At 37.8% G+C, this 13,988-nt stretch overlaps 2 protein-coding genes across 2 annotated transcripts in view; one reads left to right on the top strand and one right to left on the bottom strand.

Moving 5' to 3' along the window:
• Positions 1-6,325, top strand: part of LOC141298434 (monocarboxylate transporter 7) — an 11,214-nt gene extending 4,889 nt beyond the window's left edge. The window contains exons 5-6 of the mRNA XM_073828956.1: positions 107-898; positions 4,903-6,325. Of these exons, the coding sequence (XP_073685057.1) occupies positions 107-898; positions 4,903-5,123 (1,013 nt within the window). The 3' untranslated portion in view covers positions 5,124-6,325. The remainder of the gene's footprint in view (positions 1-106; positions 899-4,902) is intronic.
• LOC141298435 (archaemetzincin-2) lies at positions 6,322-13,988 on the bottom strand. Its single transcript, XM_073828957.1, has 7 exons — positions 13,829-13,988; positions 12,784-13,066; positions 12,515-12,688; positions 9,937-10,065; positions 9,630-9,793; positions 6,774-6,950; positions 6,322-6,659 (listed from the first exon to the last, which is right to left on the bottom strand). The coding sequence occupies exons 1-7, from the start codon at positions 13,922-13,924 to the stop codon at positions 6,534-6,536; spliced, it is 1,149 nt and encodes a 382-aa protein (XP_073685058.1). The 5' UTR covers positions 13,925-13,988; the 3' UTR covers positions 6,322-6,533.

Raw genomic sequence — 13,988 nt, 5'->3', positions numbered from 1 at the left:
GTGAGGGCAGACATGCTCATCTGCAATGTAATATTATGTGTCATTATGTTAAAACAAGTGTTTCATAATTGTAAGAGTCAAACATACTGCTTTCTTGTTTCTGCAGCATTCACAGCTCTCAAAAACTGCATCGGCTGGAGGTACACAATGGTGGTGATTGGAGCATTACAGGGCATCATTATAATCTGTGGGGCTATGCTTTGTCCCATAGTCATCAAACCAAAGACTTCTCCAACAGGAACTGAGCAGAAGAACACAAGCTCTCTTCCTGAAGAACAAATGCAAGGCTCTGTGAGCTCTGGAGATTCAGGTGTACAGTCACTTGATGAGCTAGAACGGGGTCTCAAATCTGGGAAGGAACAAAGAGAATCAGAACCACTTCAGATCCCTCCAAAACAACAGGATGTTTCAAGTAAAAATAAGCTTTTGGACTTGACTGTACTAAAAGAAGGCAGCTTCTTATGTTATTCAGCTTTTGGCCTTTTTGCAACACTGGGCTTTTTTGCCCCACAGCTGTATGTGGTGGAGCTCAGCGCCAGTATGGGTACTGAGAGGGACAAGGCTGCCTATATGTTGTCAACAATGGCCGTTGCTGAGATCTTTGGACGTCTTTCCATTGGATGGGTCCTGAACTGGGGGCGCATTAGGAAGATCTTCGTACTTCTCGGATGTGTGTCACTGATGTGTCTAGTGCTGGTGTTGTTTACTGTGGTAAATGGCTTCTGGGGACTGGCGGTGTGCTGTGTGCTTTATGGCTTCTTACTTGGGAACATTGCATCCACGCACATCCCAATGTTGGCCGAGAACGATGTTGTAGGGATACAGAGGATGCCTTTAGCGGTAGGCGTCTACGTCTGTATTCAGAGCTTTGCAGGACTGGCTGGTCCACCATTAGGAGGTAAGTAGTATTAAATGCTTTACACTACCATTTGTGTGTGTGTATGTTTGAAATTTAAATTAATGTCTGTTTTCTATTATAATACATACTGTTCAAAAAATTAAGGGAACACTTATGGGTTAGTTCACCCAAAAATTTAAATTCTGTCGTTAATTTCGTTCCAAACCCATAAGACATTCATTCTTCTTAGAACACAAATTAAGATTTCTGACCCTGAATAGACAGCAATGCAACTACCACATTAAAGGCACAGAAAGGTAGTAAGCACATCGTTAGGGTTAGTCTAAAATAGTCCATGTGACATCAGTGGTTCAAGCTATGAGAATACTTTTTGTGCACAAAGAAAACAAAAAATATTGCTGCAAGCATTTTAAGGCATTTAAGCACACATGAAAAAGACATTATGCACAATGCCTTGAAAAAGTATTCATACCCTTTGAACTTTTTCACATTTTGTCACCTTACTACCACAAACTTAAATATATTTAATTGAGATTTTATGTAATAGACCAACACAAAGTAGCACATAATTGTGAAGTGGAATGAAAATTATACATGGTTGTCAACATTTTAAGCAAATAAAAATCTGAAAAGTGTGGTGTGCATTTGTATTCAGCCCCCTGTACTCTGATATCCCGAAATAAAATCCAGTGCAATCAATTGCCTTCAGAACTCACCTAATTAGTTAATCTGTGTGTAATTTAGTCTTGGTATAAAAACACCTGTTCTGTGAAGGCCTCAGTGGTTTGTTAGAGAACACTAGTGAACAAACAGCATCATGAAGACTAAGGAACTCACCAGACAGGTCAGGGATAAAGTTGTGGAGTGGTTTAAAGCAGGGTTAGGTTATAAAAAAATATCCTAAGCTTTGAACATCTCAAGGAGCACTGTTCAATCCATCATCCAAAAATGGAAAAAGTATGCCACAACTGCAAATCTACCAAGACATGGCCGTCCACCTAAACTGACCGACCGAGCAAGGAGAGCACTGGTCAGAGAAGCAACCAAGAGACCCATGGTCACTCTGGAGGAGCTGCAGAAATCCACAGGTCAGGTGGGAAAATCTGTCCACAGGACAACTATCAGTCGGATACTCCACAAATCTGGCCTTTCTGGAAGAGTGGCAAGAAGAAAGCCACTGTTGAAAGAAAGACATAAGAAGTCCTGTTTGCAGTTTGCCACAAGCCATGTAGGGGACACAGCAAACATGTGGAAGAAGGTGCTCTGAATACAAATGCACGCCACACTTTTCAGATTTATATTTGCTTAAAATTTCGAAAACCATGTATCATTTTCGTTCCACTTCACAGTTATGTGCTACTTTGTGTTGTAGCTATCCAAAGGGTATATTTAAACTATCAAATATTTTTTTAGAATTATTGACCTAGGAAGTCCAGAGAATTGTACTGCAGTGTTTTTTCCCAGAATGAGCAAAAAAACTAGGACTAGTTTGCAAAAGTAGTTTTTTTACATGTTCTCAATCGTTTAACAAACAATTTGATTGCCAGCAGTGGTTCTAGAGGCAAAGTTGTCCGGAATGAGGAGTTCTGTCACATGATACGAATATTGTGTGCATGTATGAAAAACTACACAATGCAATCATTTACGACCTTGAAAACATGTAATCGCCTCCAAGTTGGCAATTTCTTTCACATTTCTCACAGACCTTTGGGACCATGAGTCATACAGGCCCAGTGAGTTTCGTTCTGATCAGCCTCCGTTAACCGTGTCTAATAGGTGTTCAAATTTCGTCGGCCAATGGCGCCCATGTTTTTTCAGATACACAAATGTCCTTATAGACACTTGTGGCACTTTGGACCAAGACCGTGCGCATCGATTTCCATGTTTATAAGACAAATAGGTTGCGTTGGTATAGCCATTTTTATGTATCTTTTAGCGCCACCAAGTGGCCAAGCTCCGCGGTTTTTGTCCTGTGACCTCAGATTGAGTTTGGCGAAAATATCTTATTCAGTTCAGGAGTTATAGGCATTTTACTAAAAGTGGCCCTGCCCTTTTCAACGTTTTGGCATCCCTTTGCGATGGCAATTTCAAAAATTTGACTTTTTTTTGATAATTATTGATATTCGCTTTCCAGAGAATTTTTCTGCACTGGTTTGGTTCCGATTGGGCGAAAAAACCTAGGACTAGTTGCCAAAGTAGGTTTCGCAAAAAATCCAAAATGCCTGAAAATTTCGACAAGCTCACATTCAGATCTGAGGCATGTGATTTTTCCATCGTAAGCCAAGGAGTTATGAGTAATTTCATACTTTTGATCGCTGTAGCTCTCCGTCAGGCAGATTAGGGCGAGCATAAGTGATGTTGTTGGTGGTGTGAGTACTACCATCGCTCCAAGTTTCAAGTCTCTACGACTTACGGTTTGGTCTGCATGATCAGTTTTACGTGGAGATCACTGATCTGTGACCATTCTAACATTTACTATTGGGTTTCAGCGCTACACACTTGAACCCCAAATAACAATGAACCACTAATGTCACATGGACTAATTTATAGATATCTTTACTACCTTTCTGGGCCTTGAATGTGGTAGGACCGTCACTGTCTATGCAGGTTCAGAAAGCTCTCGGATTTTATCAAAAATATCTTAATTTGTGTTCAATAATGAACAAAGGTCTTACAGGTTTGGAAAAACTTGACTATTCTTGTAATCACCACAGTATAACACCTAGTCAATTAAACTTCAGGGATATCAATCTGCTCAGTTAGGAAGCATAAGTGATTGAGAATCAGTTTCTCCTGAATCAAAGTAACAACAGGTGCACTGGAAAGGGAACAGCAGGACCACCCCCAAAAAGCGAGTGGTTTTAAAAGGTGATGGTCACATTTAATTGCTCATTGAATTCCTCAGAGCCCCAGTTCACTATCAGAACTTGCGCTGGTGCAGTGGCCCTAGATTTCTCCTGGTGCATGACAAAGTGCAGCCACATGTGGACAGAGTGTGTAGGCAGTTTTAGGATGACAAAGGCACTGATGCCTTTGACCAGCCCTCACATTCCCCATACATGAATCAAATTGAGAACCTCTGTGATGGATGCCTTGGAGCATCCTAAGCCACAAAGTAGAAGCACAAAATGTCCAGGAGCTCACTGATGCCCTGATCTCATTAGGAGCATGCTTAAATGTTATCATAAGTGCATACAGGCATGTGGGGGCTATACACAGTACTGACTTATATACTGAGTTGCTTTGATGAAATTTTGATCAGCCTGTAATTTAAATTCTTTACTAAGATTTTCTGAGCAATTTTGAATCCAGCTCTCAGTGGGATGATGATTTGGGTTTCCAGTGAACACTGTCAATTTCGTTCAGTGAGATCAAATGTAGATATGCATTTTTCAGTGCCGATGCTTATACCGATTATTAAAGATCAAGTAGACTGATAACCGATATTTTGAACCGATATATGTATGTCTGGTGTAAAAAAAAAAGTATGTCAAAATTAAGAATAACAGGGGCTCTGATAAAAACGTTCTTTAAATGCTTTTAAATTATTTTATCGGCAAATCAGTTTTAAAAATGACCGATACAGAAAACCATAAAAATGCTTAATAGCTGTGCCGATAATCGGTCGACCAACAATTAAATGTATGATTTGATAAACTGTTCCCTTAATTTTTTTTTGAGCAGTATTTTTAAAACGTAATTTATTTCTGTGATTTTTTTTTGTTTAATTTTCATAAGCCATTACTCAGTGTCACATGATCCTTGAGAAATCATTCTAATATGCTCTTTTGGTGCACAAGAAACATTTATTATTATCAATGCTGAAAACATTTGTGCTGCTTAATATACCAGCTTATATTTTTCAGAAATCTTTGATAAATAGAAAGTTTAAAAACAGCTTTTATTTAAGATAATAATCAACTTAATGTGCACTTATTCTCTTAAGAAAATCATACCAAAAAATTGAACAGTAGAGTACTGTATATAGAATGCAAAACTCCCTAAATAAGCAAGTTTCTGACTTTCCCTCTTGAATATTCTAGGTGTCCTTGTGGATGTTACACAAAATTACAGGGCTGCATTCTACTCCTGTGCTGCGGGAATGGGACTAGGTGCCGTCTTCCTTGGGCTTGTACGTCCAGCTAAGACAGGACGACTGTGCTCGAGGAAGGACAATAGACAGAATAACTCTATAGTGGAACGAGTGTCCATAAACAAACTGGAGGAATGTCTAGAAGTGGATAACCAAGATATTAAATCTTGAAAAAAAGACTTCCTTTGTGAATCTAACTGAACTTTAGATACTATCAGAGCTGTTGATAACATAGGAAAACTTGTACAACTGTAGCTAAAATATAACTACATTATTATTCATAATAATTCATAAAGGGTTAGTTCACCCAAAGATTTGAATTCTGTCATTATTGACACACCAGAACCAGTTAGGTTTTTTCTTATTTCAGCCAAATGCTGTTTAGTTTCTGTTTACCATATTTGAAGTGCTCTATGTTATGTTATATGTGAATAACATGAAAGTTTTATTGGTTTGAAAGTTAAAATGGCATGAGGGTGTATTAATGATGACAGCATTTTCATTTTTGGGTGAACTCTACGTTTAAGATGTGAAAAATGCTGTTTATACACGATTATCACACTATATTAGCAGTAGCTGTCATAAAAACTATGATTAGACTTGAAAAACACATTTTCATGAATGTTTGTAATACTAAACACTGAGACTTTTGTTGATTAAAATCCTAGATGCAAAAGAAACAAACACAATGTGTAACAGGAAACCACATTTTCGTGGTTTTAGAGATTATAGGCAATGGGGTGATTACCAGGCACTGATGGGTAAAGCAATGACCAAAGATAATGCTGAACTTAGCAACTAAGGTTAAATAATCTAAATGTTATAGAAAGAGGTATTTGATACTTTATTTTTAAAAGGAACCTTTTTTAATATTTGCAAAAGAGCGATGGATTGCTCCTCAATATTTCATATTCAGCTCACCTCAGGTCAGCTTTCAACTAGTATATTACAACTAACTGGATACTAAAACCAGGTAAACAACTTTATTAATGCAAATTGTGTCTGTTTATAGTGTTGTTTAGTCTTCCGATGCTCATGACGGTGGTCTCAAATGTGGATTACATTTGCATCTCTATTATATAGAGACAACTAAATTCAAAGCTTTACAGAGCTCAGGTTGATGCAACTGTGAAATGAAGACAAAGGATTTCCAATGTAATGCAATGTCAAAGTGAAAGTGTCTTATAAGACTGCTGCATAAGTGAAATACTGCCAGATGACTTGAATTTTATAATGAAAAGGAATTATATTTGCTGTATGTTCAGTGGAATGTGAATACGTGATCTTGTGAGGTCGTCTGTTTCTGCACAATAAACACAATTGTTATAATAATCTTTAAATCAAATTGAAAAATAAAAAATGTTTAGACTGTCGTCTGAAAACTGTTTAATATTTGTCTTGTGTCTCGTATATGTTAGATCCGTACATCCATACAAACCAAAACCACTATTTACATACATGTTTACCTGTATTTTCTCAGCAGAAGCTTTCTCACCAAATCGCTCTTCAAGAATGAGCATATTGCATGTCTCAACTTGCCTTGACATTGCTTGCAGGTAGCAAAAGATGACACTGGCTGGCTCATGATTTTTCACCTTCCAATATACGTAAGCACTTATACAACCAGTGTTTGTACTCTTGGAAGGCTTGTGTGGGTTTTGAATGTTGTTCGGTTTCAGCTCCATCTTCAGTCCAGTGCAGTAAGGCCTGTAGATGTTCAAATGTTTAGTTGCATCAGTTAGTGAGTTCACTAGAAAGTGTTTCAAATAGTTATATCCACTGCTGCACACTTTCATCTGTAATGGCAGGGTGTGGTCTTACCTTGTATCTGTCAGCTATTTTGAATCCAATGGAAGACTGTAGTTTACGCAAACAGATGGGACAGAGGTCAAGTGGTCGACGGTCAGACTCCTCTAAGTGATTGGAGCCTTGCATGACACAGTTTAGCCACTGGCAGTGCTTCACACCGAATATATGTCCAATCTCATGAGTCAGGGTCTACCACAAGATGCATATATAACATTTGTGATTAATAGAGTTTGAGGTAATTGTGAAAATCTCACAATTATGAATTTTTCCTTGCAATTGCTTGTTTGTACACAGTTTCATCACAATTTTTTTAAAATCAGAATTCTGATAACATCCTGCAATTTTAAATTTGTTCCCGCAATAGTATATATTTCTTATATATCTCACAATTATAAGTTACGAACTTATGAAGCTTACATCACACAGTTCTGACTTTTTCCTCAGAATTCTAGATTTACATCACACTATTCTGACTTTTTTCTTCAGAATCCTGAGTTTGAATCTCACAATTTTGACTTTTTCCCTCAGTATTCTAGGTTTACATCTCACAATCCAGACTTTTCCCTCTGAATTCTGAGTTTACACCTCATGATTATTTTTTCCTCAGAATTCTAAGTTTATATCACACAATTCTGACTTTTTCCCTCAGAATTCTAGGTTTACACCTCACAATTCCTGACTTTTCCCTCAGAATTCTAGGTTTACATCTCACAATTCCTGACTTTTCCCTCAGAATTCGAAGTTTACATAACAAAATTCAGACTTTTTTTCTCAGAATTCTTAAATTTACATCTCGCAATTCCTCAGAATTTTACATTTACATCACACAATTCTGAAGCATTTCTATAGAATTCTAAGTTTACATCTTGCAATTCTGACTTTTTCCTCATAATTTTAAGTTTACATCACACAATTCTGAAGCATTTCTATAGAATTCCAACTTTAGATCTTGCAATTCTGACTTTTTTCCCTTAGAATTCTAAGTTTACATTTTTTTTACGTTTACAATTCTTTTCTCAGACTTGTGAGACAAAAATCAGAAATGTGAGAAAAACTTTTCTTGCAAGAAAAAAGTCAGCATTGTGAGATAATACTCTGGTGCAAAGAAGCTTCCCTAGTTTTGTGTTTTATAAATAAATGAAATAAATATATGAATATAATATAATACATGAATATACAGTGGCTTGCAAAAGTATTCGGCCCCCTTGAACTTTTCCACATTTTGTCACATTACAACCACAAACATGAATCAGTTTTATTGGAATTCCACGTGAAAGACCAATACAAAGTGGTGTACACGTGAGAAGTGAAACGAAAATCATACGTGATTCCAAACATTTTTACAAATAAAGAACTGAAAAGTGGGGTGTGTGTAATTATTCAGCCCCCTGAGTCAATACTTTGTAGAACCACCTTTTGCTGCAATTACAGCTGCCAGTCTTTAAGGGGATGTCTCTACCAGCTTTGCACATCTAGAGACTGAAATTCTTGCCCATTCTTCTTTGCAAAACGGCTCCAGCTCAGTCAGATTAGATGGACAGCGTTTGTGAACAGCAGTTTTCAGATCTTGCCACAGATTCTCGATTGGATTTAGATCTGGACTTTGACTGGGCCATTCAAACACATGGATAGGTTTTGTTTTAAACCATTCCATTGTTGCCCTGGCTTTATGATTAGGGTCGTTGTCCTGCTGGAAGGTGAACCTCCATCCCAGTCTCAAGTCTTTTGCAGACTCCAAGAGGTTTTCTTCCAAGATTGCCCTGTATTTGGCTCCATCCATCTTCCCATCAACTCTGACCAGCTTCCCTGTCCCTGCTGAAGAGAAGCACCCCCAGAGCATGATGCTGCCACCACCATATTTGACAGTGGGGATGGTGTGTTCAGAGTGATGTGCAGTGTTAGTTTTCCGCCACACATAGCGTTTTGCATTTTGGCCAAAATGGTCCATTTTGGTCTCATCTGACCAGAGCACCTTCTTCCACATGTTTGCTGTGTCCCCCACATGGCTTGTGGCAAACTGCAAACGGGACTTCTTATGGTTTTCTTTTAACAATGGCTTTCTTCTTGTCACTCTTCCATAAAGGCCAACTTTGTGCAGTTTACGACTAATAGTTGTCCTATGGACAGATTCCCCCACCTGAGCTGTAGATCTCTGCAGCTCGTCCAGAGTCACCATGGGCCTCTTGGCTGCATTTCTGATCAGCGCTCTCCTTGTTCAGCCCGTGAGTTTAGGTGGACGGTCTTGTCTTGGTAGGTTTACAGTTGTGCCATACTCCTTCCATTTCTGAATGATCGCTTGAACAGTGCTCCGTGGGATGTTCAAGGCTTGGAAAATCTTTTTGTAGCCTAAGCCTGCTTTAACTTTCTCAATAACTTTATCCCTGACCTGTCTGGTGTGTTCTTTGGACTTCATGGTGTTGTTGGTCCCAATATTCTCTTAGACAACCTCTGAGGCCGTCACAGAGCAGCTGTATTTGTACTGACATTAGATTGCACACAGGTGCACTCTATTTAGTCATTAGCACTCATCAGGCAATGTCTATGGGCAACTTACTGCACTCAGACCAAAGGGGGCTGAATAATTACGCACACCCCACTTTTCAGTTCTTTATTTGTAAAAAAAATGTTTGGAATTCATGTATGATTTTCGTTCCACTTCTCACGTGTACACCACTTTGTATTGGTCTTTCACGTGGAATTCCAATAAAATTGATTCATGTTTGTGGCTGCAATGTGACAAAATGTGGAAAAGTTCAAGGGGGCCGAATACTTTTGCAAGCCACTGTAATATAATAAATGAAATACAACATTTATGCAATTTGCTATGTGAGGGTTGGGCAGTTTAGAAGCCCAATCATCTCACTTTACCTTGCATGAGCGGAGAAGGAGAGTGCTGGTGATTGGAGGAGTGTAGTAGTTCTCAAACACAGAGTAGTCTCCTTGCTTCAGTTTGATTTTCTTCTTCAGCCGTCCTGCATAACTTCTCTGGTAAAAATGATCATCATATCGGGCAAAACTGAAGACTCCCATTCCTACAGCGACAAAAACATTCACACTTCAGTGAGGTTCTACAATTCCAGAAGGTTTATTAAATTAAAAAGGACACTGTGCTACAATAACAAATTTGCTTTTAAGTTACAATAATATTTAGAGCTACTACTAAATCAAAAATCACCTTCAGTGAGAGAAGCCTGGCCAAAAACAAAATTCCATGAGTCCCTGGGGTACAAGTCGATCATGGTGATCCCCACGATACAAAAAGCATCTCTGGGCTTCCTCTTTTTCAAGAAGTTCAACAGCTCTCCTGTAAATATATAAAGAAAGCATTAAGTTTACATACAAGTCAGTGTGAACTGCTGTTTATAAACAATTTTATTTCTATAATGTATAGTTTGTCCAACAGATTTATAACACTTATCCTTTGAAGGATGCTGGTTTGGTTTACCAGAATGAAACCAGACTAAATTCAGGTTTGCTAAAACATTGCGTAAATAACTATTCAGCTAAAAGTGATTTCAGCAGAAAGGTTTTCAGAGGGTTTCGGCAGAAGGGTTTTCAAAGCTTTTTTGTTTGAAATCCAGGATTATTAATGTTTTATATATACAGTTAAGATACATCTTTTCACACTAAGGTTAAAACGCTCACTGATGCTCCAGAAGGAAAAGCAATGCATTAAGACCAAGGGGTGTAAACTTTTGAGCAGAATGAAGATATGTACATTTTACTTATTTTGCCTAAATATCATATTTTTTCATTTAGTACTGCACATCAGAAGCTACAGAAGATACTAACATGTTTCCCAGAAGACAAAAAAAGTTACATTTACCCTGATCTTCAAATACAAAAACAAACAAAATATAAATTCAACAATTATTTTCTCTTGTGGACTATTTGTAAACATATTTTATGTGAAATATCTTATTCAGGTCAGTACTAAATAAAATAATAACATGCATTTTGTACGATTCCTCTTATTTTGGTAAAATAATTAACATTTTGCAGATTCTTCAAGGTGTATGTAAACTTTACACTTTAAGTTTGGGGCTGGTAAGATTTTTTAATGTTTTCAAAAGAAGTCTCTTATGCTCACCAAAGCATGTAATGTACTTTTTCAGCATTTTGTTGAATAGAAAGTTTTGTACGATTTTACATGTATTTACTGTCACTTTTGATACATTTTAATGCGTCGTTGCTCAATAAAAAATATAAATTTCTTTAAAAAACTGACCCCAAAGTTTTAAACGGTAGTCTATGTACAGTGAGGTCAATAAGTATTTGATCACCCTCTGATTTTGCAAGTTCTCTTACTTAGAAATCATGGAGGAGCATTTCCACTGTGAGAGACAGAATCTATAAATCCGGAAATCACATTGTATGATTTTTTAACAATTTATTTGTGAATTACTGTGTCAAATAAGTATTTGATCACTTGCTTTTCAGCCAGATTTCTGACCCTCAAAGACCTGTTATTTTATTTTGCTTTCCTCTTGGGGTATCAATGATGCTAAGAATGGTGAAGAATCAGCCCAGAACTACACGGGAGGAGCTGGTCAATGCCGTGAAGAGAGCTGGGACCATCGTTTCCAAGGCTACTATCAGTAATACACTAAGACGTCATGGTTTAAAATCTTGCATCGCACAGAAGGTTCCCCTGCATAAATCAGCCCATGTCCAGGCCCGTCTGAAGTTTGCCAGGGAATATCTGGATGATCCATGATGAGTCATGGGAGAAAGTCCTGTGGTCAGATGTACTGACCACATGTATGTAAAAGTAGTACTTTTTGGTCTTAACTCCATTCGCCATGTTTGGAGGAAGAAGAATGATGAGTATCATCATCCCAATAATACCATACCTACAGTGAAGCATGGGGCTGGAAGCATCATGCTCTGGGGGTGTTTTTCTGCACAGGGGACAGGACGACTGCACTGAATTAAGGAGAGGATGAACGGGGCCATGTATTGTGACATACTGGGCAAAAACCTCCTTCCCTCAGCCAGAGCATTAAAGATGGGTCGTGGCTGGGTCTTCCAACATGACAATGACCCAAAGCACACAGCCCGGAAAACCAAGGAGTGGCTCCGTAAGAAGCATATCAAGGTTCTGGAGTGGCCTAGCCAGTCTCCAGACCTAAATCTAATAGAAAATCTTTGGAAGGAGCTGAAACTCCGTGTTGCTCAGTGACAGCCCCGAAACCTGACAGATCTAGAGAAGATCTGTATGGAGGAGTGGGCCAAAATCCCTTCTGCAGTGTGTGCAAACCTGGTGAAGAACTACAGGAACCGTTTGACCTCTGTAATTGTTAACAAAGGCTTCTGTACCAAATGTTAAAAAATTTTGACTCAAGTGATCAAATACTTATTTGACACAGTAATTCCCAAATAAATTGTTTAAAAAATCATACAATGTGATTTCCAGATTTTTATTTTTAGATTCTGTCTCTCACAGTGTAAATGCACCTATGCTGAAAATTGTAGACCCCTCCATGATTTCTAAGTAAGAGAACTTGCTAAATCACAGGGTGATCAAATACTTATTGACCTCACTGTATATATATATATATATATATATATATATATATATATATATAATTTTTCTCAAAATTGGACCAAGACATACAGTACATTGAGAAAGTAAATAAATTAAATGCAAATTCAGTTTAAATTTGAAACTTTGTCACAAAAGTGGCTAAAAAGCATACTAGACCCAGACTCAGTCAGTTGTTCTGGTTGTGTTCAGTAGCAGCAGTACTAACCAGCATGAAGCTGAAGGTTGTGTGTGTTGTCGTTGATGCGAAATGAACATGATGTTGAAGCAACTGTTACCGGTGGTAAAAGCTTGACTAGTAGTCCATAATAGAATGCCTGGCAGTAGTCCTTCAGCCATTCAACATACTGCTCAGCCACAACCGCTCCATCCCCAAAAGAGCCTGTGAATTTATTAACACTATAAAATTACAAATAGGAATATACTACTAATAATAAATGATACATTTAAGTTGTTTCACAAATTAAGCATACCAACCGATAGTTTGAATGTAGATGGTATTATGTCCACTGCTTGGAGAGCGGCGGCAGGGGTTAATGTAAAAACTCTGAAAGTCTTGAGGATCCTCTGGATGTGCAGGAATCCAGTCTGAGTCTGAGTGAATGGTGATGGGATTGAAAAGTGAACTCCCAGGCAGGAGTCCTTCTTCTAAAAGTTTCTTCTCTGGTCTGCTGAAGTGTTGGTATGTTTCTATTAGATCTTTCCGTGTGGACAGAAGAGCAGTGCGCAGCCTCTCAACAGGATGCTCAATAACCTGCATCTATCCATAGAAATATACACACAGATGTACAAAGTAAAATATTAATCAAGCAAGTAGCCAACAAACATAAAATGTGACCAAACATCTTAAGTAGCATGGCTATATTTGTAGCAGTTGGCAAAAATACATTGTATGGGTCAAAATGATCAATTTGTATTATTTTATGCCAAAAATCATTAGGATATTAAGTAAAGATCATTGCTTAGAACTTCATTTGGACAACTTTAAAGGCGATTTTCTCAATATTTTGATTTTTTTTACACCCTCAGATTACAGCTTTTCAAACAAATGTGTCTTGTCCTATTTAAATATTGTCCTATCCTTACATAAATATACACAAATGAAAAGCTCATTTATTCAGATCATTCTTTCAGATGATGTATAAGTCTAAATATCCAAAAATTGACCCTTATTGGCTGGTTTTGTGGTCAAGGTTCACAAAAACGAAAGCTAAAAGCATGTTCTGAGTATACCGGTGTTGTCGTGTTCTGTATTGTCTTCTGCGTTTACTGTCACCTGCATTGTTTTTGCTACACCATTTTGACTGTATCATGTAAGCTACGATATATGAACATATGCGATAACATCACACTATTATTATTGTCAAAGTTCATTTTATATATTTAGCACCACGAGTTCGTAAACACAGGACTGAATGGCGAGTTTGACTTGACTTGATGTGATTAACGTTACATAATATTGATTCGCGCTAAAATAAATGAGGAAGCACATGTCAACACTTACTAATAAAGCTAAAGCTACCTTTAAAACGTGTTCCAGAATAAAGGTCGAGGACTGGGTGTGTTTCAGAGAAAACGCTGAAAATAGTAAACGAAACGCAGTAGAAACAGAAACCATAAACGACGTCAATGACCTGCCCGCATACGCAGTTTGTGGTAGCGAGAGAGTTCAGAGCAAAACT

This window comes from Garra rufa, chromosome 22 (genome assembly GCF_049309525.1).
Source record: "Garra rufa chromosome 22, GarRuf1.0, whole genome shotgun sequence".
Lineage (NCBI taxonomy): Eukaryota > Metazoa > Chordata > Actinopteri > Cypriniformes > Cyprinidae > Garra > Garra rufa.
Note: the sequence above shows the minus strand (reverse complement) of the source record. Positions and strands in the feature narration are given on the sequence as shown.